The sequence below is a fragment of the Clinocottus analis genome, unplaced genomic scaffold (genome assembly GCF_023055335.1).
Source record: "Clinocottus analis isolate CAN_PGR_092001 unplaced genomic scaffold, fCliAna1.0.p SCAF_23, whole genome shotgun sequence".
Classification (NCBI taxonomy): domain Eukaryota; kingdom Metazoa; phylum Chordata; class Actinopteri; order Perciformes; family Cottidae; genus Clinocottus; species Clinocottus analis.
In genome coordinates this window covers 1542794-1564242 of record NW_027175965.1, presented here as the reverse complement: position 1 = coordinate 1564242, position 21449 = coordinate 1542794, and the positions used below count along the sequence as shown (strand labels likewise).

General features: G+C 42.7%; 3 protein-coding genes across 7 annotated transcripts; 2 read left to right on the top strand and 1 right to left on the bottom strand.

Annotated features, from left to right (window-relative positions):
• Positions 1-41: 41 nt before the first annotated feature.
• bmb (brambleberry) lies at positions 42-6352 on the bottom strand. The gene is made up of 13 exons (XM_068590042.1): positions 5398-6352; positions 4014-4306; positions 3441-3569; positions 3172-3357; positions 2861-3083; positions 2440-2556; positions 2169-2348; positions 1589-1795; positions 1346-1496; positions 1006-1067; positions 704-831; positions 477-598; positions 42-338 (listed from the first exon to the last, which is right to left on the bottom strand). The coding sequence occupies exons 2-13, from the start codon at positions 4302-4304 to the stop codon at positions 209-211; spliced, it is 1926 nt and encodes a 641-aa protein (XP_068446143.1). The 5' UTR covers positions 4305-4306; positions 5398-6352; the 3' UTR covers positions 42-208.
• Positions 5614-10104, top strand: pycr3 (pyrroline-5-carboxylate reductase 3). Of its 3 annotated transcripts, none has more exons than XM_068590044.1 (7): positions 5614-5833; positions 7489-7582; positions 7674-7738; positions 8143-8322; positions 8420-8632; positions 9220-9312; positions 9646-10104. In XM_068590044.1, the coding sequence occupies exons 2-7, from the start codon at positions 7495-7497 to the stop codon at positions 9847-9849; spliced, it is 843 nt and encodes a 280-aa protein (XP_068446145.1). In that variant the 5' UTR covers positions 5614-5833; positions 7489-7494; the 3' UTR covers positions 9850-10104. The 3 variants fall into 3 exon arrangements, with proteins under 3 accessions (XP_068446145.1, XP_068446144.1, XP_068446146.1); XM_068590043.1 differs by having other exon boundaries at positions 5614-6661; XM_068590045.1 differs by lacking the exon at positions 5614-5833 and adding an exon at positions 6362-6422.
• Positions 10105-11142: 1038 nt separating this feature from the next.
• Positions 11143-19601, top strand: LOC137793498 (uncharacterized). Of its 3 annotated transcripts, XM_068589686.1 has the most exons (11): positions 11143-11232; positions 12943-13004; positions 14477-15630; positions 16173-16290; positions 16521-16592; positions 17556-17618; positions 17967-18048; positions 18349-18461; positions 18569-18844; positions 18981-19175; positions 19469-19601. In XM_068589686.1, exons 3-11 carry the CDS (start codon positions 14477-14479, stop codon positions 19505-19507), a joined length of 2112 nt encoding a protein of 703 aa, XP_068445787.1. In that variant the 5' UTR covers positions 11143-11232; positions 12943-13004; the 3' UTR covers positions 19508-19601. The 3 variants fall into 3 exon arrangements, with proteins under 3 accessions (XP_068445787.1, XP_068445789.1, XP_068445788.1); XM_068589688.1 differs by lacking the exon at positions 17556-17618 and having other exon boundaries at positions 11144-11232; XM_068589687.1 differs by lacking the exons at positions 11143-11232; positions 12943-13004 and having other exon boundaries at positions 13166-15630.
• The last annotated feature ends 1848 nt before the right edge of the window (positions 19602-21449 follow it).

Sequence of the window (21449 nt, the reverse complement as noted above, 5' to 3'; positions counted from 1 at the left end):
TATTGCTCCATTTGAAGAGACACACAAATTGATGGCAAAGAAATATTTTATTACTTAAACAGGAGAAAGCACTTGCAATGATATCACAATAACAGTTGATAAAAACTTGTAGAGAAGGCCCTCTAGCAAGGTATACATACAGATTCAACAGTTAAAAACATGGCAATAAAAATATATATAAACATCTCTAGTCTTAAAAGTGTAGTGCTCATTTAACAACATAGGAGGTGTGCCCTCCTTCGTGGACTCTACAGTACTCATGCCCTGGCACGGCTCTCTTCTTACAGGTCTTCCCGGTCTTTGTGACCCCATTGCACAGCTGCCGGCCTGATGGAGAGCTGTCGCAGGAATAAAAGAGGGAAGTCATGATCAGTTTATTAACGGTTGTGAAAAGGCCTAATTAAAACATTTTTGGATAACATGCTTTAAGTCTAGGTTTAAGGCTTAGGTGTGATCAGAAAGTCTAAAATCCTGACCTGCTGCTGACGTGTGACAGGGTCGGACTAGCACTTCGTGAGTCGTTAGTGAAATCATGCGAGCCGCTCACTGTGTCAAAAATACCGCCAATGTTTTTGGGGGGGACTTCAGCATCCAGATCCTATGAAAATTAAACAAACAAACTGATGGCTCCAATAAGAATTTGACATACTGTAAACGGATCAGAATTGCACCATCACTCATGTAACAGTCACGGTTTGCTCACCGCTGAAAAAAACGGCTGTGGTGCGAGCCCAGGAAAGGCGTGATTGTGTGTTCCAACAATCGGCATGAACCTTGACTCCGGCATCGGCTTCCTGTGAGGGGGAGACACTGCAGATATGCCAAAGTCACCTGGACAAAAAGACATCAGCGAGAGCAATTATGAGAGACTGAATAAAATAGGGTGTCACAGAATATTTCACACCCAAAATTATATTTGCATATCAGTTACTCACCCTGTGTTAATAGTTTCTCGTATAAGACTCATTTGTAAACTTATTTTTAGGTGCAGTATTAATATCAAACCTGATGTAAAGCTGTTTTGAGACAAGAGGTCATCTCGCTCCAAGAAGCAATCATGTTCATCTCTGATAAAACAATAAATAAGAAACAAAATTATTTTTTTTCAAAGCAAAAACGCCATACATATGCCGTATCTTCTGCTTTTCATCAGCGTAAATGTAGTATTTTTTGGATAGTTCGCCTAACAAAAAACATTTTGATGAAGTCACCTCTGGGAGATTATTCAAAGCATTTTTTAAACATTTAATAGAACATCAATAAAATAACAGCTGGTTTATTTAATTAGCCTGTTGCAACTCCAGCCTGCAGCATAGACCTCATATGATGAGCTGTGCAGACTCACTTCTGCGGTGTGGAGGACGTTGGATACGAGTGGCAAGATGAGACTGGCTGCTTCAGAGACTCCACAATGTCACATGAGACCAGTGGTTGCAGGGAGGTTGGCTTCACTCTGATATAGGTGCATGCCCACAACTGACTCACAAACCAGTGACCTGCAGATACGGAGAGAGAAAAAAATAATTGACAAATACATGAGAAGATTGAGGCCATTGCATTTGCCTGGTAATGATCTCGAAGTCTGTACCCAGAGAGAGAATGAACAGCAGCAGACTGAGGCCGCTGAGGTCCAGCGCCGGCTGCTGGTTGACCTCGGCCACCGCGTTGAGAGACACGGTGAGCAGCAGCACGGCTCGAGAGAACCCGGGACAACGAAGAAACGTCAGCAGTACCGCGCACAGGACAAAGTAGCCCATGTGTGCGATACACGTCCACATTGCTGTCAGGCTCAAACCTGAAATAGCAGGAAGCACAAGGGACATTAAATCAGAAATACCATCTTAACCATGTTTAGGTAGTTTTAGGACAAGTCGGGATGACGATATTTAGCTGAATTTGCTGCAGGGTTTGTTACCAACTAAACAAAGAATCCTTTCCTATCCAATTAATAAATCACTTCAATTAAATATTGTATTTAAAATAATTGTTTATTAAAGAAGTCAGACCAAAAGTATTTATTTAAATCAATCACAATTCATTGATTGCAGAAAAGATGTAGAGTGTGTATATAAGAGAGAGAGAGAGAGAGAGAGAGAGAGAGAGAGAGAGAGAGAGAGAGAGAGAGAGAGAGAGAGAGAGAGAGAGAGAGAGAGAGAGAGAGAGCTCACCTGCTGAACCAAGGTAGCCCTGGATCATGTGAAGCCTCTCCTCAATCCGGTTTTGCATGCCATCCATGTAGTGCAGCGCGGCTCCCAGGGTGCCGTTCATGCGCTCCAGTTGGTTCATTAGGTCAGTGTAATACTGAGAGGTCTGGTCCTGGTACTGCAGAAACTCAGACATACTGTGGTCTGATCAGGTGCAGGGGAAAGAAATTTAAACTGTAAAGACAATGCTGATTTCAACGACATTTGATGGAGTGATGAACGTAGATTCTATTACCAATTTTTTGGTGGATGTCCTGAGCTTGGTGTCTGACATCTGCAAGATCTTTAACAATCGCCCTATGGCTGTCCTGCACCTCCAAGCCTTGGACCTGCAGGTGTTCACTCACATTCTCTAAGAGGGGACAAGAAGGATGGTCGAGAGGAATAAATATTACTATAGGCATTCTTATCATTCCATCCACCATTTTATCAGATTCATGAACAAGCAAATAGTCTTTTTTGTCAACTCTTAAAAGGTTCTGATTACAGGTGTTTTGTGACTGTTGAAAAGTCTTATGATATGAGTGTGCACTGTATGTGCTTCCAAATACTAAGAGTGCAATAACAGCAATGTAAAGCCTGAATGTAGGTGTCAACACTTCTTTACAAGGCAAATTGTGCTTGTCAAAGTCTTGTCAGTGTGTGCACACCCTCACCCATTTTCTTTGTAATGGCCTGAATGAGCTTGGCTACCAGTTCCTGTCCTGAGGCGATGAGGGCCTTTTCCTGACCCAGACGCTCCAGGTTGTTCCTCAGTGAACTCTCCATTTGCCCCTGGCCCTCGTGCAGCTTCCTCTGCTGGTCCTGCAAAGCCCCGTGACCATCCAGCAGCTTGTCCAAGGAGGCCGCGGTCAAATCCTTCAGCGCCAGCTGTCCCTCCTGGTACAAAACAACGCGATCAAAGCTCAATCAAACGGCATCCTATGCCATGTTTAAAAGAAAATCATTTTAAAAAGTGTCAGTCTACCTTCAGGTCCTTCATTGTATCGAGCTGGCTCGTGGCCGTGAGGATGAGAGCGTTTACGGTTTGCTCCGCTCTGCGCCGGAAGAGCTGCTGCCGTGTCGCGTAACAGACAGAGCGCGCCCTGTTGCTCACTATGTGGTAGGCGTTCCACGTGTCTGAATCCATGTCTGCTGTGCACTCTTTAATAGTCTGAAACATCAAAATGAGAGTGCTCCACAAAGAACCAAAACACGTTTGATTGTAAAATACAATGACAACTTTATGTATCTTACCATGTGCTCTGTACACGGGTAGGTCCGGCGGCCCTCCGTCTCCGCCTGGCAATTAAACAGTACGACTCCGAGCTTCGCGAGCTGCTCCTCCGGGAGGCGTTCACAGCTTGCCTTCAGCTGGGCGACCACCTGCAACGGAGCACAGCGCCTTATTGTCACATATATAAATGTCACGGTAAAAAACAGTGAAGATGCATCAAGGTGAGCACTGCTGGCATTGGATGAAAATGTCCAAACGCCTTTACAGCAGTGTTTTCTCAACTTGTGATGTATTAACTAAAATAATTCCAACCATTAGCAGGTTCCAGCACCTTGAATATAAGGATTTTCCTCTTTTAAAAAAAAAAAAGAAGAAAAAAAAAGGATCACAGTATGCACGTGTTTGTCGGTCAAAACGACCAATTTGAAGAAACCCTCTTAAGGCTCAAGGAAATTGTGACAACACGTTTTCACTACTTTTAAACAGACATGTTTCTGATCAAGTAACTAATTATTTTAAAAAAATGGTTACTTGCATATATGACTCAAAGTGGTTTCTCAGCCACAGACTGAGAAACCCTGAATGTAGTTTACCCTGTAATGACAGCTGTCTAATGGGCTGAGCTCCATCAGCTTTGACTCGGCCAAAAACCTCTCATCTGCAGTAGTCATCTCAAACCGGGCATCCTTTGAAAAATGTGCTGGGACTTCTGCTGCAGATGGAGGAGGAGTAGGAGGTGTGGCTTCTGCTGTTGTTGCTGCTGTTGCTGCTGCAGCTGGAGGCGCCTCCATTCCCTTCAGCCACTCAAACAACCCGTTGACAGCAGGACTCCAACAGGCCAGCATGTAGATCAAGTACATGTGGTGGACCAGGAGACGGCCCATGTCTGGAGCAGAACACAAGAAGAATGCTTCATCAATGCATCCTTTCAATCTTAAATGGCAAGAGATTTGCAACATTAAATAGCAACAGTGCGAAAGAAAAAATAATTCACTTGTGGTCCTGCATTCATGTGTAGCTTGGTTCAGATGCATTTTATTCAGGTCTATTATCTTTAAGTTGAGCTATTCTCCGTCTACTGCTACGGTCTCAAGATAGCCGTCAGTTTTTCGATTACGGAAATGTATTAAATAATTACTGCATCTATTCATGTGCCACAGGGGCTTTGCTCATATTAGCTATTACATACTATTAAAATTAAGTTAACACAATCTCACGCTTCTTATTACACAGAAATTAGAACTCAGTTAAAGGGAACTTTGCAGTTGTTGAACTTCATTCTTGAATTTGTTTGACTTAACTCCTCAGGCTATGCACAATTTCTCAATACAGTTATTTACGAACTTTTCAGAAAAGACTTACAACATATACAATACCTACCTGATTTTATCATCTACATCAAAAAGTGAAATCTAATTAAGATAACTTCCTTTAATTCAGCCTCAATTCGCAGGAGAGTTTGTAATGCCCTTAAAACATCAAATTGTTAAGAATTTTGTCAATGGCGAAAACAGGACAATGAGTTTGAAAGATTGTTTGATAATATGCAAGGCTATATATTTGGTTGCATATGAATGCATGGGATCTTGTAATCCCCATGCAGAATGAGCATAAGTGCATGCACGCTGACACGAAACATCAAAAACGTGTATTCATGAGGATCACACTGAGGCTTTGCCCGGGCATGTCTGCTCTGCTGCACTGGCTCTTCAATGACAGCACCTGCTGCGTGGACCACTATAACAACATTTACGCATCAACGAAATACACATTTACATTAAACTACACGGGGGCGGGCGACGATGATGGGGAAACATGCGGAATCAATACAGTGAGCAAAAGGAAAGAGACAGAACAAGGTAACCAAAAACAAGAACTTTAAAGCACTATCTGCAAGTATGATCATTATATATGAATTATCGTGTTTTGCTATGCACGCTGGAATAAACACACATGCTAAACATTGCCGAATCATACCTGTGCAGGATGTTCTTAATATGTGCAGGTCCTTGGGGCTGCTTTCTCCCTCTCACAGCTGATCGAAATAACAGTTGATTGTTTTGTCCTATATCTCCCCGCCCCATGGATGCGTAAAGACGAGGACTCAGCCAATGAGATGAGGCGCATGTTTGGGGGGAGTTGGAGGAGCTGGGGGACATTGGGGTGTGTTAGATTTACACCACATGTGAAACGGACCGTTAGTGTGCGGCATCCTGTGTAGGTGTAAGATGCGTGAAGGCCCCGCCCATCCGATGCAGCAACACCGGAGTGAACATAACGAACCCACCGATAGTTCACTGGAATTCAACTGGTTGGTTTTTCTGGACGACCTCAGAGAGACAGCTTCCACTCCACTACGATTTGAGCTTTGGTAACACGTTGGAAGTCAGCTATTCTGAAAAAAATCCCTCAGGTGACTAAATATCCTCCCGCCAACGTAAAGCTGGTGTTAGTCACAGCACCGCGCGACGCCGTGTGTATGTCACTCCGTGTTATTTTATGGTTGTCCAGTCAAGAAGTAACACGTGCATTGTGTTTCCCATCTGTGCTGGAGTATTGTGTTGCTAGCTAGCGTCAGGTGGAGCATCGGGGCTAGTTTTCTGCTATCGTGGGTTTTTTCGTTTTTTTTTTAAGCACAGGATTAAAACATTTTATCGAGTCGCTTTCTCGACCTGGAGGTTAAGCACTGCTTAAACATCAGGTTTAGTTACTGCACCGTTCTGCCAGACATGCTAGCACCCAACTAGCACCGACTGGACATCCCGCTGCCACTGGGCCAGCGTCTGCAGCAATGGACGAGTCCGGCATTAAGAAGCAGAACTGGGACGTGAAGGAGACCGAGTTGTTTCTGGACATTCTCAAGGAGCTGGACATGAAGAAGTGCCTGGACGGGCGCAAAGTGCGGAACAACAAGCTCTTCAAGGTGGCGCACCGAAGGATGACGGCGGCCGGTTACCACAGGTCTGTGGACCAGCTGAAGTTTCGCTGGAAACTCCTCAAAAGTGCGTATTACAAGTGCAAAAGAGAGCCCGATTCTCCAGCACCGACCAAGATACAGGGCTGGTGGCGGTACGAAAAGACGATGGTGGCCATCATGGAGTCCAGACACCCGCAGCTGGTCGGAGCCGGAGTGAACTCCGGCAAGAACGATGACGTGACGGAAGACTCGGACGGAGACGTGTCCGAGCCGCGCTGGCCGCGGGCCTGCCCGGACCATGCCGCCCAGACCCTGGGCTTAATTGTAGGCAGTGACGCCGCGGACGCGACGTAGTCTTGTCATTTGACCTCACCCGTGGTTTCTCCATTGCTCCCCATGTGTTGTCTAGATGCATGCGCTCATTGTCCGACTGTAAACGTGTCTGGTTGTGTTGATGATATACAGTCATTTTCTAAGTACACTTCACTCATACTAACACTGGACAGATGGGAAAGTCCTGCAAGGAATCCGCCGGGAAGGAGTGCTGTATAGATTTGGAGACTTAACTCTGGTCACGTTGATTGTGTTTTTGCTCTATTTAGAGACGTTACTAACACTAACGTCTGTCCACCCTATTTATATCATTATAGATAGAATACATATAATACAGTACACAATTAGTTTAGATATTTACATTAAAAGTGCCGTTTAAAATGCTTGAATAATATTGTAAATTCTTAAATGAATTTAGTATTTCCTCTGCTATCATTTTTATTTTAATTACTTAGGTGGAAAAGCTGACTGTCTAAAAAAACCCAAAGATATTATAATATAAAACAGAGACAGATTGTAAACAATTGACAAGTGACAACAAGTTTCTCCGTGGTCTGTCACTGCTATAAATTAATCTCATTGTTTTGTCAATAACATATCAGAAAACAAATGCTGGTTAAACCATCCCTCTTGCCATGGTGATGTGATCAAGATGGTTGTTTGATTTGACAAACACTCCAAAACCCAAAGATACTATTATAATAGTACACTTGATAGTGTTTCTTATCGGCCATTCTGTGATTTTACACCCATGGTTAAATTATGATGTAGCCGGTTGTCAATGTTTCTGCTCAAATCTGTTCTTTTATTTTCTTAAGATCAAAATGGATCCTGAGATGGACTCGCAGCTGAAGATTGGTTTCATTGGTGCAGGGAACATGGCCTTCGGCATCACAAAGGGCATCTTGTCAGGTGAAGAGAGCAGGAGAGAGTCGTTGAAATGGAGCGGACGGGTTCTAAATACAGACGGTAACAGTCTCTCTCTTGTGTGTTCCCATTATAGGAAATGTTCTTCCTGTAAACGTCAAAGTGAGCGCACCATCCTCCAGGAACCTGGGCCGCTTTCAGGTACTCCCCACCTCCCCCCTTTACTTTCCGGTCAGGGTCGATGCAATGGGTTGGTTTTGCAGGAGAGTGAGCAGTCGTAGTTCAATATTTTATTGAAAGATTAAATTCTGTTTTTGCCTTGTGAAGCTCCGGGTACTTTCTTCTCACTGACCTGAGTAGCCTCATCAACCTGTGACTTTAGTTCCAATTGCTTCACACTAATTTGACAGGAATTTATGTGAAATAGAGAATGTGATTCATACGTTATCTAAGCCAACGCCTGCCTCTCTGTCGTGGTCCTGTTTGTATGCTGTTTAATTGACCTCGTCATATAAAACCAGGTGAACTGTTATTCTTTCCTGACTCGTGGATTTACATGCTGGTGGGAGGTACGGGGCAGTAACATCCCTTCCATTGTCTTTCAGGAGCTTGGGATTGCCGTCACTCACTCCAACGTAGAGGTGGTTTCTGGATCCGACGTGGTCTTTGTCGCTGTCAAACCTCACCTGGTTCCACCAGTTCTCAATGAGATCTTCCGCCACGTCACTGACCGACACATTATTGTGTCTGTAGCAGCAGGAGTAACACTGACAACACTGGAGGAGGTGAGGGCCCATGCGTAATGGTGTTTTCAAATAAATGGTGTTTTTTGTGCTGGTCCCAAGGTGATATATTTTTTTTTCTCTTTCTTTTAATTCCAAGCTCCTGCCAGAGAATTCAGTTGTCATCAGGCTCATGCCGAATCTCCCATGTATGGTTCTGGAAGGGGCTCTTCTGTTTTCGCGGGGAACCCACGCAAAGCAGGAGGACGGAGCTCTGCTTCGCTCTTTATTGCACCGTTGTGGTTTGGTGGAGGAGGGACCCGAGGCCTGGATCGACATCCACACTGGACTGAGTGGAAGCGGAGTCGCTTTTGTAAGTGTCCCAGAACTGTATGATGTGTTTTAGAAGAAAGTATTTTTACTAAAATAGCTTGCTGACTTTTGTCGTAACGCTTCCTCAAAAACAAAGAATTTAATTGTAAATGGTGAGACCTGTAATTCTGCTGACCTTTTCTTAAGACATGCTGTCCTGTTTGTGATTTTTGTTTTCCTGCCTTCCATGTTCAGACATGTTTTTGAACTCATTTCACCTCAACGTGAAAGTCTGCTTGTAGGGACCGGAAAGTTACTCACGCTACATAATCCCAATGAATATTAGATCTGTTTTTATTGTACACTGAAGGTCCTTTCTGACATAGTATTTCCGGTGACTTGTGCCGTGCCATGACAGCTTTTGGCTCCATTTGGATGCTGCACGCTGACGTGACCCTGTGGCGTGAAGAGCAGCCATCAGGAAACAACATTTGGTCTTGATGTATTGTTGTCTAGGTGGAAACAGCCTATACACGCTGTACATGGCCAGAAATAAGCCTATATGAAATATAATAATTGCTGTGCGTGTCTGTGTCATTTTATGCTCCTTTTTAAAAAAATTCAAATGTATGTGATTCCTCTCTGCAGGTGTATCTGTTTGCTGAAGCGCTGGCAGAAGGAGCTGTTAAAATGGGAATGCCAAGTGCTCTCGCACACAGCATCGCATCCCAAACTGTTCTGGTCAGTTTCACTGTGCTTGTAGAAGCCATTAATTATGTTTGTGTATTTTATTGTGGAAGTTTATATATGGGGCACAGGTGCAACAGCCAGGGGGGTCATGACGCATGGGTGACGGGGAGATCACACATTTTTTACCACTAGCAAAGCACGTTGGAGACGGACCAGGAAACCAACATAACTTGTATTAGCAGTCGAATAGAATTAACCTCACCCAAGATCAGTCACTACAGTGTGTTTGTTTTACTGTAGCAACATAAGTATTTTTTTTTTTTTGTGCCAGCACAATATTTGAATACACTATCATTAATGTAGCCTCTGCTTCATCTGTTGCAGGGCGCTGGAAGATTGCTACGCGAGTCTGGGAAGCATCCAGCTCAGCTGCGCTCTGAGGTCTGCACCCCAGGGGGAACAACCATCTACGGGCTTCACACCCTGGAACAGGGTGGCGTGAGAGCATCCACCATGAGCGCCGTGGAATCCGCCACCCTGAGAGCGAGGGAGCTCGGCCAAAATTCGTCAGCGGGATCCAGGAAATGACAGCTGCCGTCTGCCTTTTTAATAACTACTTAATGGACTTAATTCAAGCCTTATGACGAAAAACGGACTTTTTGGTTCAAGGTCACCATGGAAAACAAAGACGATGCAGGACTTGTTTTTTTTTGTTTCACTTTCCCCACTTTTTTCACCCGTTCAAACAAGTGCAGTTCATACTTTTTCTTCAGAGGAATAGTTATGAACAAAAAGGAATGTTGGCTACATCTTTGACACTGACAAGTAAATTATTTGAACATGGCCCTGTGATTTTCTTTTGAGAGAATTGCTACTTTTACATGCACATCCTTAATCCAATATGTAATGCAAGTAACGTGTAACTAAACAATTAGATGCACAGTACCTTTTTTATTTAGTCTTTTCTTTTAAGCCATGTTATCTTATTAGTTTGAATACAGAGGCAAACACTGATGGAGCGTAATCTAAAGAGGCTTTGTCCGTCAATAATCAAAATCTACTCTTTACCATAACTTTTAACGTAATGCCTTACTTGCTGTGATTGGATTATTATGTGCATGTAATGTGGAGTGCATAATGGAAGTAAAGTGTGGCTGTTTTTAATTATATAAAAAAAATAGTATGTCAAATGAAGCGTACAGTACACAAAATGTCAAGGTCCCAGGCTGTCCCATGTGTAGTAAAAATCTAGTTGCTGGCTTTGTGTATAACACAATGTTGAGAAAAATAGTCATGATTTGGTTGTTTAGTGGGTTTTTCATAAAGTGTCCTGTGAACTAGCTCCCTTTGTGTGGTGCCTCAGTCTGAGTTGAGGTCTTGCCATCCTAAAACAGCATACCTGTGTGATGAATGTTTCTAGAACCATTTTTATTGTGGATTAAGTAATTTTTCTACAAAATGCGAGCACTAAATTATGATTTATTATAGATCAAGCTACCAATTGGCAGCTATATAAAAAAATGTAAAGTAGCTCCACCTTAACCAGCTACAACATTAAAGTAATATACAGATTAATGCATCACTATTTATAATATAAACAACTTAATACGTATGCATTTTAACTTTAAAAGAGGAATTAAAAGTACTTCTCCCAAAACTGGCTTAAAGTCCAACCAGGTTTAAGATGTAATTCAGAAACAGTAACACATAAGTAAGGCTTGAAGTACTAGGACAAATGTTTAAAATACACTACATTTAAATCCAATGTATGTCTTATGTTGAATGCATTGTGTTTTATCATGGGGCAGGAAGCGTTAATAATTCATAGCTCCCCCCTCCCCCACCCGCTAAGATCTCCTGCTCCTTGCTTCCTCCTCCTCCTCCTCTTCCTCGTTGTCACTCACTGGTTGCAAAAACACGCGTTTTATCCACCGGCCTGGTCCCACACCGTCGAGACCAACAAACACAGCAGTAAGTAACGTTAACACTGACTGACAGTCGGCGATTCAAGTCTGGGGGTAAACGCTGGGACTTGCGTATGAGACATTTTGGGCAAATGAATGAATATTCGCGGGTTTTCAGTCAACGGGGACTCGTCGCTTGTTAGCCGAGGAGGCTAACAAGCGGCTAGCTGACCGGGGGCAGCTTGCGATCGTTGACGCCGACCACGGCGGCAGGACGCCGACCACGGCGGCAGGACGCCGGTTTTGGTGGCCGCTGTTCATCACTGACACTTTACACATGTCTTAATGGAAAGAGTCAGACTTTGGTGCCGCATTTTAACGTGTTTTGATTTGCGTCCTCTTGAACGATAGCGTTGCATCGTAGCTAGGACCTCCCACAGGATGAGAGACGGCTAGCTGACGTTACCGCTGAGGTTAGCAGGGCGCACCTCTGGGTGATGCCAGCTCTGTCGGCCTCTCTCATTGGGAAACATGTCGTACGACAGGCTTTTCCTGACGAAATACAGCCTTACTGATCTATAATAAAAGTGTTGTTGTCAGGTGTGCAGTCTTGTATTCTAAACAGGACCTGGTTTATCTATGAATATTAACAGTTGTATCAGATTTTGACTTGATGGTGGTTTAGTCCCCTGAAGAAGCTAACCTATGAGTATTGTGTTTAAACTGAAGGACTTTTACATAAGACTGTAACATGGTATCAATTGTTAATCAAGAATGTGCCTTGCTGAAGTGTCCTTGAGCAGTTTACTGAGCCCCACCCTTCTTTGGGTGTTTGTACTGCATCTGACCCTGTGATTGACCTCATTGTAAAGCAGGTAAATGGCCCCACATGCACCAATAGGTTACAACATTGTGATTAAAGGTACATGGCATTTTGAGAGCTTCAGCCACATAGCAGAGGTTATTTCAGTTGACTTCCCTTAAAATCATTACAATAGTGGGGATGTGAACAATGACATAAGTGACATTTTAAAGGGTAAAGCTCTGACTTGTAATGTGTATCTATTAAATAACACCACCCTGTTATGTTGGCATATTATCTGTGCCATGGAGCTCCATTGTCGTCAATAAACTATTTAAAACACGTCGCTGAGCGAGATCGTTGCACTGTGGGACATGCTCCTTTCATTTAGGGCATGCAAGTTTATTTTGAGTAATTCCCAGAAACACCGTCCTGCTGCTGGAAACTCAACAGAGCCCAGAAAACCCACTGTTCCAGGGACGAATGCTAAAAACTATATTGGCCCGCTATTATAGAAAATGAATTATTAAGATGAGAGTTATATGCGATTTCCTTTTCTTTTCTTTTATTATCAAATGGAGCAGTGCCACATATGTAGTAGAGAAGTAGTATGAAGGGTGGGTAAAGCGTTGGGAGGCATCCAAATTGTTGCTTGAAGTCATTGCTTAATATTAGTCTTTGATTTTAGTGAGTATTAGTTTTAGTGAGTATTTTCCATATTCATCATCATCTGAGACTAAAGGGGTAACCATTTGAAATTGTCAAGAAGGCAGAGTTTAATGTTGAGTTATATATTTAAAGACATATTTTTACCACGTAGCTTCTTCTCCCTCATCTTGCATTCAGAATTTGACAAGTGAGTATTGCTGATAACACTGACATTTACCTGTTTGAGTTTTGTTTGTATCCATAGTTATGCAAGGTGGTGATTGTTAATTTTATTTTTCAATTGCTTGCGATTAACTGGATGAAAAGAACACGTGTTGAGCATTTGACGTTGAATACTAGTTCAAGCTCAACACCTTTTACCCAGGAAGGTGAGTTGAGAGCTTGGATAAGATTTTCCATCAAACACTGAGGAATACTGAGAATACTTTATATATATATATATATATATATATATATATATATATATATATATATATATATATATATATATATATACAGACACTCCTTTTAAGCAGGAAATGCCTTTCCAAACTATTGCCAAATTCCACGTCATTGGTGTATTATTGTTCATCAATAATACCACACCCACATGTTGAAACATTAAGGGAAGGCATTTCCTATATTGTAACAGAAGAATGTCTCATTAAAAAAAACGGCATGGTAAAACCTTAGTACCTACTGAATTAATTAGTTTGCTTGCATGGACATGTTGTGTGTCTTTCACAGATCCATCAGTAGAGTGGGATTTATTAATATTTTTTAAACTTAATGTCTCTTTAATATATTTTCTTAGACTTATTACACAATTCTTTTTTTGCATGCGCTCATGTCACTGTCAAGATTTGTCAAGCCGTGTGCCTTTTTTTACAAAGAGCAATTAACCACAGGAAGAAATGGCTCTTATTGAAGTGTTAGTCATGTGACCTTTGTTAGTTTGTGAATGTTAAGCAATTTAAAATACTCGGACTGCAGCTCATTATTGGAAGTAATCGAAGGAAAAGGGTTCCCTGGATGTCAGATGAAGATGATGCTGCATTATCTGCATTATTATATAGAGACATCCACTGAACATACATTTGGTAAATTGTAAATCTTATAAGATAAGCATAATAATGATGCAGGGGCCAGTGTTATAATTGTACTGCAGACAGCTACCACTTCAGAGCACATAGAATAAGCTCAAAACAAAGTGATGAATCTAATTTCCGTCTGGTAAAATATAGCTTAATAGCGGCATCTCCTCCTTTTTCTCCGTAGCATTTCACATTTCACAAGTGCTTGAATGCGATCGTCTTGATAAGCAATGTTGGGTTTTTACAGTAATTTGTTTATAAAAGTAAATTACTTGTGTGCTTAGGAAATGACTGTGGCAGGAAAAACTACAACTCAGCCTAGCATTTTGTATTTTTGGCTACACTTAGCCAACTTCACATCCGACTGGCCTTTTAGATTCCAAAGCACAAACAGCAGTTGTCATTTCCCTTTATTATGCTATCGAGTTTATACCATGCTAGCATAGCGCTCCGAGTTTTGGTAGAACGTATTTAGCGTCTGCTGTGCATCACTTTGTGGGTGATACTCGCGCTTGACAAATCACATTTACTAGATATTTTTTGTTCCTCGGCATGGTTTTTTTTCCATTTCCCTGCATGCCCCTTGCTTTTCTCTATGACTGATTCGTAGACTCTGTTTTGAACAGCTCTGTAAAGAATACAATATTTTAGTACTGATTTAATTTGTAGTGCTGAGTAAATTAATCCCTTTGTGTTTTCCTGCGTCTCTAACTAATACAAAAGTCTGTACTTGTTGTTCTCTTTATTTCCCCTGCCACGGATCAAAGATGATGTCTAAGAAGATCCCCCAGTGCTCTGCACTGGATCAGTCGGAGCTTGATCAGCCTCCCAGTCATTGCCAGGTGGACCGACCCACAAAGGCAGCGCTGGGGTGTAGGAACAAGGCCAACTGCGGTCAAAGAAACGGAGACACTGCGTCCTTGTCCCCGGAGAGCGGCAGCTTGAATGGAGAGGGAAAGCGCAGCGGGAAAAGCCGTCACCGCAAGAAACGCTCATCCAATGCCGAGCTGATCGGCCTGCAGTCTGAGTGTGCTAATGTCTGGTTTGAGCGCAGCGTCTACGAGCGCGCAGAGAGCCTCTACCAGTGCTGGTTGACGAGCTCCTCCAATAGGACCACCAAGTCAAACCGGTCACCTCCAGCCCCGGGTAAAAACTCTCGATCTGCCGTGGCTCCGGCTCCCTCGGGATTGGCCTGCCACCATGTTGCCCAGGCCGTGTCGGTGAATAAGACAACCTTTGACCGGCCAGAGCAACGCTGCGTCGAAGAGGCCGCTCAGCCGGTTCCAAACTCTCTCGACCTCCCATCCCCACCTAACCGCTCCATTGCACTCAGAACCCCCGATGAAGGATATCAGTCTCTCGCCCCAACACCTGCGACTCCTGTCGCCCAACAAGCATCTGCTTCGCCGACCAATCGGCAGTCGATCAACGGACTGCCCCGCATCCCAGTGGAGCTGCTCAGAGACGTGTGGCTGGAGAAGCCGCTCTACGACCGCGCCGAAGCCGCCTTCTACCAGAATCTGTACGGTAACAATTCCTCTAAGCGATCTAGCTGCGCCTCCACTTCCAGAAGTGCCGACCACCCTCAAAGCCTTGTCGAAGAGGAGGAGGAGGAGGAAGAGGAGGAACTGGCGGCGGAGGAAAAATGGGTGGCGCCACAGGGCAAAGCAGAAGTCTTCCATGCTCTGCTTCCTATTCAGGAGGAAGAGGAGCCATCCGAGGTCCCAGAGAAGGACGAAAAGTCGGGGGCCGGCACCTACTTCATGCACCCAGACAGCGAGCGGGTGTGGCTGGACAAGTGGCGGTATGACGCTGCGGAGAGCCGTTTCCATGGTTACAGTGAGAGTAAAGCTGTGGTGGGGAAGAAGGGCCGGAGGCCAGAAGCGGCATCAGCGGCCTCCACCGCCCCACTGAGGGACAAGTATGACCAAAGCAGGAGAATGGAGTCGCTCCAGATGTTTTAAGAAAAATAATAATCTTTCATCGTTTTTCTTTTATGTCCTCATGGGTTTCCCTTTTGTATTTTATTTTGTGAATGCATCAACGTTTTTCTATTTACTTTTTGTTATTTTATTCGTCTTGGTTAATTCATCCGTTTGTTCCTTTTTTTCTGTTTTTCTGTATGCCTGTCGTTTTGTACGAACCAACCATTGTTGTTTTTTGACAACTTAACGTCATCTAAAGTTTCTTTTGTATAGTTGTGTTGGGGCATTTTGTTTGCGGGATGTGCAGATAAAAGAATACATAGAGTATAACATTTTACATAACAATTGAATATTTGACAGCTATCAAATCATTGTAAATTTAGAGCACAGACCAGGCAATTTGAATTATACTACTAATTATTATTATTATTATTATTATTATTATTATTAGTCGTGATGATCATTTTGAAAAGTTCCTGCCCACCTCGGTCCTGTTCATACATACCTCTCTTGTCGCCCCTTGCTCTCTCCTCTGTAGCACCATGAGTTCCATGGACTTTTTGACCCAGGAGAAGATCTGGTTTGACAAACCTCGCTATGACGAGGCAGAGAGACGCTTTTACGAGCGCTCGGACGGCTCCTCCCAACCAGCGCAGGTACCCACGCTGTCTATCTCCTGCTTTTCTTCTATCCGAAGAAGGAAGATTGCTCCACCCATTTGATAAGCGCGTCATCGTTTTTATATTATGTTTAAAGGATACATGACAGTGTACCAGATGGTACTTGTGTATTAATACGTAACATAAGAATTGGAACCCATAGAACGCTTAGAGTTTTTAAAAAGTAAAGGATGAATCAAAGTTGACTTCTTTTCATTCTCTTTCAGAATGTCGGGGCGAACACCATTTTGCAAGACATTGCCCGAGCCAGGGAGAACATCCAGAAATCTCTAGCAGGAGTAAGTTCACGTGTTATGTGCTGTATCAGTACCTTATCTCACATTTTCCACTTTTACTCAAATATGGAACATGTAGCCAGAGCGATCAAGGTTCCACTTGACCGACATAGCTCATTGCTTTCAAATGTCCAGGGTCAGGACACTTGTAAAATATGACTCATTCACCTTCCTGAATGGTGACTACTATGTTTTGTATATCCGTTTGAATTTATTTTGCGTAGTTGCAAGCTGGACAACTTGCAGCCCCGGCATCCCACCTCACATTCACGTGGCTGTGAGATCGTGTCTCTTTGTATTTTTGCTGTAAAAGGATTCAATCTGCCACAACTCGATGTTCACCAAACATTGGCACTTTGTGGCCAATACAATACCATCTCGTGCAGGGGTTCTCAGCCTTTTTTTCAGTGATGTACCACCCTGTGGATTTTTTTTTGCAGCCGAGTACCCCCTAACCACCACAAAGCCTTTTTGGTTGAAAAAACAATGTAATACACAGCGCTGTGCCATCAGCGTCTGATTTAATATAGAAAATATACAATTCAGTTCAGGAACTTGCACTTGTATTGCTGAATATTTGTTAAATAACTATTTTAAAGGACTTTTGAATTGATGGTAATATTATTTAGTTCTAGTTCAACATGTGATTGTAACAGTTACAATAAACATTAGGAGCTAGGGGTGATACCATTGTTTAACATTTGTGCAACTGACAGTCAAAGTATTACTCATTTAAATTTACTCAAATTTAAAAGTTGAAGCACGGTGGTCGGCTGAAGCCATACACACGTTACTCTTTAAAGATGTTGGCGTTATCCTTCATAACCTCTCAGCTCTACAGTGCTCATCCCGGTCGCTTGTTTGCTTTCTGTTTTACACTCCTCACAGCACTTCACATAAGTAGGTAGTGTACTTTATTACCTTCCCTCTTGTTTTCATATTTAAAATGCTCCTCCTCTCCCCCAGCTGAAGACGACACTGTGTAACAGAGGGTCTGGTCAACCTTCCCTGAGCCACATGTCCCAGCTTGTAAGTGCCACCTTGTGTGTCCCTGGAAGCCCCTCTGGTGCAAATCGCTTTGTCAGCGGACCCAACCTTGAGTTTCAGTTTTTTGAGACCTTTAAGTCATCTTTTAAGGGATATTTTTGTGTGGAATCGTGGCTGCCTATCACTTGTATATCCGTCGGGCTTCATCTACAGCGCCTGTATTTCTACTGAGATGGACACCATATGCGGCGTGAGCTTGTTCACATATAGCGGTCTGCTTTATAATCCTGCGTGTGATAGAAGGACTTACATCTTAGTCTGGCCGCCGGACGTCGCTCTTACGAAACGGTGTTGATTTCTTTCTTTCTCTTGTGTGTCTTTACTGTGCAGAGCATCAGCAATGCGGGCGATCAAGGGGAGATCATCTGTCGCATCAAAAGCCTGGAGCTGGAGAACCGCAGCTTGCACAAGGGTGGGTTTGTCTGTTGATGTTAATTATAGGCGCAAGACCCGAGGTTTTCAGTGGCTATGGAGGGAGGGCTGAAAGGAGGGGCTAGGATTTATTTTCAGGATATTTATATCTACCACTTTATTAATTTAAAAAAAAAAATCTTGACTGTGTAATGTCATAGTATGCCATACACACTGTCATAATCGTAGAAGGAAATAAAAACCTTATTGTCTATGGTGTTTATACATAACTCTCTACTGCTTCTCTCCTGGTGTATTTCTTCATGCGAGACTGTTGACTGTCTGTGTGCTGCTTCTTTAGTGGTGGAGGGCTTGAGGTCTGCTCTTTCCAAACTGGACTGTCGAGTGTCGGTCCTGGAGAAGCCTCCTGCAGCTGTGACCCCGGCTACCACTCCTGCAGTACCCTACACTAACGTGAGTTCATGCAGACTGCTTCACCAAGTCAGTCATCTTGTGCTTCAGCTGTATTTCTCCTCCAGACTGTCTCTGTGGAGCTTTGTGAACATTTGTACTCTGTTCAGGGCACGACTGTCCAGCAGAAGACCAGCGCCCCAGTTAAAGAAGAAGAAGAAGAAGAAGAAGAAGAAGAAGAAGAAGAAGAAGAAGAAGAAGAAGAAGAAGAAGAAGAAGAAGAAGAGGAGGAGGATGATGATGAGGATATTGACTTGTTCGGTAGTGATGATGATGATGAAGAGGCAGAGCAACTCAAAGAGCAAAGGTTGAAAGAGTACGCGGAGAGGAAGGCCAAGAAGCCTGGCCTCATCGCCAAATCTTCCATCCTATTGGATGTCAAACCTGTAAGTCACTGAACAGGAGCCTAAAACTATGGATAAACAACAATATGCATAAAAGGCAGAATAAATATATATTTAAATAAGTATAAGTATAATACTGACTCTACGCCCTTTTTATCACCTCCCCTGCCTTTTCTAGTGGGACGATGAAACTGACATGGTGAAGCTGGAGGAGTGTGTTCGCTCGGTGGCGGCTGACGGTCTGTTATGGGGCTCCTCCAAACTAGTCCCTGTGGGTTACGGCATCAAGAAGCTCCAGATCTCATGCGTGGTGGAGGACGACAAGGTGGGAACGGACTTGCTGGAGGAAGAAATCACTAAGTTTGAAGACTATGTAAGTACTTTGACTTTTGTGAAAACACCTGAATAGATGCAAAACACACAGACCAGTTTGTGGAAGAAAATGAATCCTGTGGTTAATCATTTTTTCCCCAATTTAGCTCAAATCAGATTTTTGTTTTTGGTCAATATTAACTTGACAGATATCCTGAAAGAAACTACACTCAGCACTCATTTTGACCACACGGGGGCAGCAATGTGCCGTCACTGACTCTTGCAGTTGCCAATGAAAAGCTTGTAGTTGACACAGCAAGTGAACTAAAGTGTTTCTTTTTTGCTCCGTTTCAGATCCAGAGTGTTGACGTAGCAGCTTTTAACAAGATCTGATTCCATCGTGTCTCTTGATGTCTTTCGTCATGCCTTGTTTCTCTGCTGATTATGTCAACAATTGATATTAATAAAAACAAATTCTTGCACTGAAGCTATCGTCTCATTGTTTAATGTTCTTGTCCTGAGTTGTCTTCAAGTGACTCAAACCTACCTTGAATGGGCAGATACAGTTTATTGAATGTTTTTTTCAGAATTCTGCTTCCACCTCTTTACCCTGAATCTAAAATAAATACATTTTCATCTTACAAACAAGGACCTGTTAACCACGACGACAGACCTCTGTTGAATAAATTCTTAGTTGCATTAGATAGTTGCGGTGAGATCCTTGCAGGTATAACGCACATTTGAAAAAATGCCTTGCATGTCTAAAAAAGATAAATTGTAGAACAAAAAATGTATTTAAAAAAATTAATCTGCTTAAATAGCATATGACATTGTTTTTGTTAGCTCCAGCCATAATTCACTCTTGACTAAAAGTGAATAAACTACACAAACTGTGGTGATTTATTTTTTGAGAATTGAATGGTGCTGCTAATGTAACAAATGAACAGTGAAATACACTTTCAGATTATTTACCATAAAGTAAAAGTCATGTGATCCCTTTCTAGAAGATGTAATTACATCAGCTGCCCACAAGGTGAAACTGTTCAGCCGACTGACTGACTGGGCTGGGGAGCAAATGTTTTCTCGAAGAGGTATCTGCGGGTTATAGTAAGCAAAAGTTTTAAATATCTCTCAAACTCTTCATTTACACTCAAGACATATCTTGTAATAAACAAGAGGACAGTATGTGGTGAATACTGACAGGGACAAACAAACAAGAAGAAAATAATGTCCATCATCAAGATGAAGAGGCAGACAGTATTGCAGTGTGGATGCCAATGTTTTGGATAATTGCAAGTGCCCGTTCCTCTTCAAAAGGAAGATGTGTCTAGCAACCAAACATTGATGTTCTAACAGTACAATGCCTAATAGACTCAGGGGAAGAGACTCTTTTTGTCTCCGCTGACGAGCAGGCGATAAGACCATAATCACAGCAAAGTCTAGAACTGCGTTCACAGCAAAAGCGCACAAATATCCGCAACGCTTTTGCTGTGAATGCAGCTTAACACCACCACCGCTGCGAGGGCTAGACATAAGCATAGCAAAATATCAGACAAGTTAAATGCGAAGGTGTTGGGAAAATGTATTGGCTAATTTTAAGTGCGTCATCCCAATCAATCAGATTGGGGTGATGACGCATACTTCGAGACTACACATACTAGACTACACATACTTTGCATTTAACACACTGTTTCAACTGAACTGCCACTCAACTGTGAAACATTACTCGTCATATTTTTTTACATATCTGTCCTCTCCCCAGGCCCTTACATTCCTTTTTTCAATAAATCACTGAACTGTTCTTGTCCCCCTGGATCTATCCAAAAAGCCATTTTGCCCTATTTTCCACCAAACACAAGTCTGAAGACGCAAAAGCTGCTTTTATCACAGCTTATGAAGTTTTATATATAGTAACATTCTATAATAGGATAAGCAATAGGTCTCAAACTTAAGGCCACGTCATATTATGTGGCCCGGCGACAGCTTGAAAGGCATATGATCGTCTTAAAATTGAAGTGTATGCTGCTTTACAGACTACAGTCACCATAGTAATGGCACAAAGAGACAGTTTAGTAGCTTTGTACTCTCTGAAAAATCCCTAGGTTTCACATTCATATTCCTTCTTTCATTTCCATTCCAATCTCAGTAATATTAATATAAATATAAAATTATATAAAACATAATATTATGCCTGACTTCCATCAACCTACTGACGGCAGCACAGAGACGTTCAAAAACGCTGCGTTTTGTTCGAGCACCCATGACGTCATCCTATGGAGGTCAAAGTATTTTAACGAATGCCCTGAGTGATGCGAGAGGTCAGGAAGTGGTCAGC